The 2826-nt window shown below is 39.6% G+C and overlaps 1 protein-coding gene across 1 annotated transcript in view; it reads right to left on the bottom strand.

Annotated features, from left to right (window-relative positions):
- Nucleotides 1-2826, bottom strand: part of LOC107655177 (protein strawberry notch homolog 2-like) — a 59288-nt gene that overhangs the window by 30456 nt on the left and 26006 nt on the right. Inside the window, exon 4 of the mRNA XM_016442599.1 lies at nucleotides 1568-1679. Within this exon, the coding sequence (XP_016298085.1) occupies nucleotides 1568-1679 (112 nt within the window). The remainder of the gene's footprint in view (nucleotides 1-1567; nucleotides 1680-2826) is intronic.

The following is a 2826-nucleotide window of genomic DNA, read 5'->3' as shown; positions in this document are numbered from 1 at the left end:
ACACACACACACACACACACACACACACACACACACAAATACATAAAACTTTTCTACCTTTTTTATTAATTTAATATTTCATATAATATATTTGTCAGGTTTGGTCTAATATTCAATAATTATTATGAATACTGAAAATAAAAAAGGCAGAAAAAGCTCTATAAAATATTTTTTTTGCTTCATCCAGTCTGAATGCTTCACTTAAGTGTTTTTCTCTTTCGTATGCTTCCCATCAACCCACACTCCTAAACAGGTGCCTTTATTTAGCTTTATTTTTGTCTTTTTCCCCATTCAACCCATTGAGACTGAAATGGGTTTATCTATTTAGCTGCTGAGGTAATGTTCCTGTTACAAACGCTCAAGTAAACATAGCTACAGCGAGGAGGGAACTGAAACCAGTGCTTGAGTGATTTTGTTACAGTGTCAGAGCGTGTGGCGATTAAAGTGCTACAGCGCTGCCTGGAGCCAGAGAATTTGTCGCTGGTGTCTGACTCCTACACAGTGAACATGGCAGAGAGCCGCAGGGCATGAAATGAGCAGCTCGTGCTGTTATGCAGGGGTCAGAAGGGTGGATCCACATTTAATCCCCATTATGTTCCACTTATAGGTGCGGGACGCAGGTTTAAACATGACGGGAAAAAGGTGTGACAACACTGAAATGAATCACGTCAGTCAGTTCGTGTTTTCTTTTTATCGTCTGTCCTGTTTGGGAGGCACCTTTTCTTAAAACAAAAAAAGATTTGTTCTGTAGAAATGAAAGTGGAAGCATTGCAATGGCAGTGGGACAATGGCAGATGGGGGAAATGTTCAGAAAACCTGTTTTATATTTAGAACGTTTTTTTTACAAAGAGTGCTTTTTGGCTGAAAGTTGTCTTTGAGGTTAAGGTTTCTCATTCTACACTCCTGCATGTCTTCTTCAGTGGCGATCCAGTACCAAACACAGTACCATATTGTTAATCATACAAAATGCATTTCAATGGTTTTACGCACTTAGCAGCCAATAGTTTACCATGCAAATAAACCTTGCGAATGTCACAAATCATGGGGATGTCACGCAACCTGTACAAGTGACAGACAAATTTGTGCCAACTGGAGCTCAATACTAATCATACTAACTCAATACTAATAAAAAATAATCATGATTTCGATTTTTGCCATAATCGAGCATCCCTACTAACAGGCCAAACTTTGACGCCGTGATCACAACCCATCCACTGCTTTACAAAACCTAAAAAAGGTTATTTAGCCCTAAAAATGGCTCTTGCCACTCAAACTCTAAGCTGATGCCATTTACAGACTTGAAATTTCCTAAAAAGCTTCCTGAAAAAAAAAAGTAAACTGTTAAACCGTTATATTCATAAAAGATAACGGAAAGGAAAGATGCTACATGTACTAAATTCTCAAACAGCCAAGTAACTATAGCTTGTTGATTGTTGATAACAAGTCTCTGTGAGATGACAAACACAGTCTTCATCCCATCTAGACGTCATTTCATCAGCCGTGAACACAACACAAGGAGGATCAAAGCCTCCAAAATATGCCAACGTCCTGAACAGCAGTGTCTTACCGGAGGGAGGTCGTCATTCCGAGTGAGATTCAGACCAGGGAAGTCAAAGTCGTTGAGACCATTGGGAAAAAAATCAGTGGCCATGTCCAATGGGCCGTTGATAAGCTGCTGCCTGAGAAAAAGAGACAGAAGAAATGTAAGAGCAGCATTCAGAGTTTCATGATGGATCACGAGTAGAGTAAACAGACGGGCAAAAAAGGAAGAAGGAAATTCACCGTTTCGTGTCATAAAAACAGTCACATCCTAGTGACAGCAATGGGATCGATAAAGTCACGGTGGGACATAAAAAAGAAAAACAAACCCACATAATGACTTTATAAGTGAAAATTATAAACAAGTCGATGTAAAAGACAAAGAGACCATATAATAATGATTACATTTTCATTTCTACTGTTTAAAGGAGACATATTATGCCCCTTTTTACAATATGTAATATAGGCCTCTTTGATATGTAATCAAAGTCTCTGGTGTCCCCAGAATGTGTCTGTGAAATTTCAGCTCAAAATACTCCACAGATCATTTATTATATCATTTTGAACATGCCTATTTTGAGTGGAAGCAGAAACACGCTGTTTTTCGGGCCTGTCTCTTTAAATGCAAATGAGCTGCTGCTCCCCGCCCCCTTTTCCTGAATAGAGCTGCGCCATTACAGCTCGGACCTGCTAAAAACATCTGTTTTGGTTCTGATTATCATGTTTATGGCGCTGAAATCATGCGTTTTAAACCATATGAGTTTAAACTTCTGATATACGGTTTTCTGAGGGCACACATCCGAAGCACACGGACAGAAAGCGGCTCTCACAGGCATGTGAGTACTAAACGAAGTTCTCATTCACACACAAGTTTATGTTAAAAACACACGAGTTACAAAAAACAGTCGGTTATGTCTGTGAAGGTAAACAGCTGGGAAATAAATCGCATGTTTATTTTAGATCTGTGTGGCAGCAGTAATATACAGTAAATAAATCAATCCACTGCTCTCTTGTCTCCTCTGAGGCTGGGACTCTAAACAGTGTTCTGTGCTCGTCTGTGCAGCCAAAGACAGAACAGTTAGCATATTTTGCTCAAAATTTCACCATGGCATTAGAACTGGTACACCGTTGTCGCTTGCGAAAACACAATAACAGCACCGTGGGTGTAAACTTACAGATGGAGCGAAATCTGAAGCGCTCGTTTTCTCAGACGCTTGCAGAAAAAGGCTTACCAAAACAAAGTTACTGGGTTAATCTTTTTCACGTTTCCTTGGTTGGTAGATGCAC

Source organism: Sinocyclocheilus anshuiensis, unplaced genomic scaffold (genome assembly GCF_001515605.1).
Source record: "Sinocyclocheilus anshuiensis isolate Anshui unplaced genomic scaffold, SAMN03320099.WGS_v1.1 scaffold735, whole genome shotgun sequence".
Taxonomy (NCBI): domain Eukaryota; kingdom Metazoa; phylum Chordata; class Actinopteri; order Cypriniformes; family Cyprinidae; genus Sinocyclocheilus; species Sinocyclocheilus anshuiensis.
Note: the sequence above shows the minus strand (reverse complement) of the source record. Positions and strands in the feature narration are given on the sequence as shown.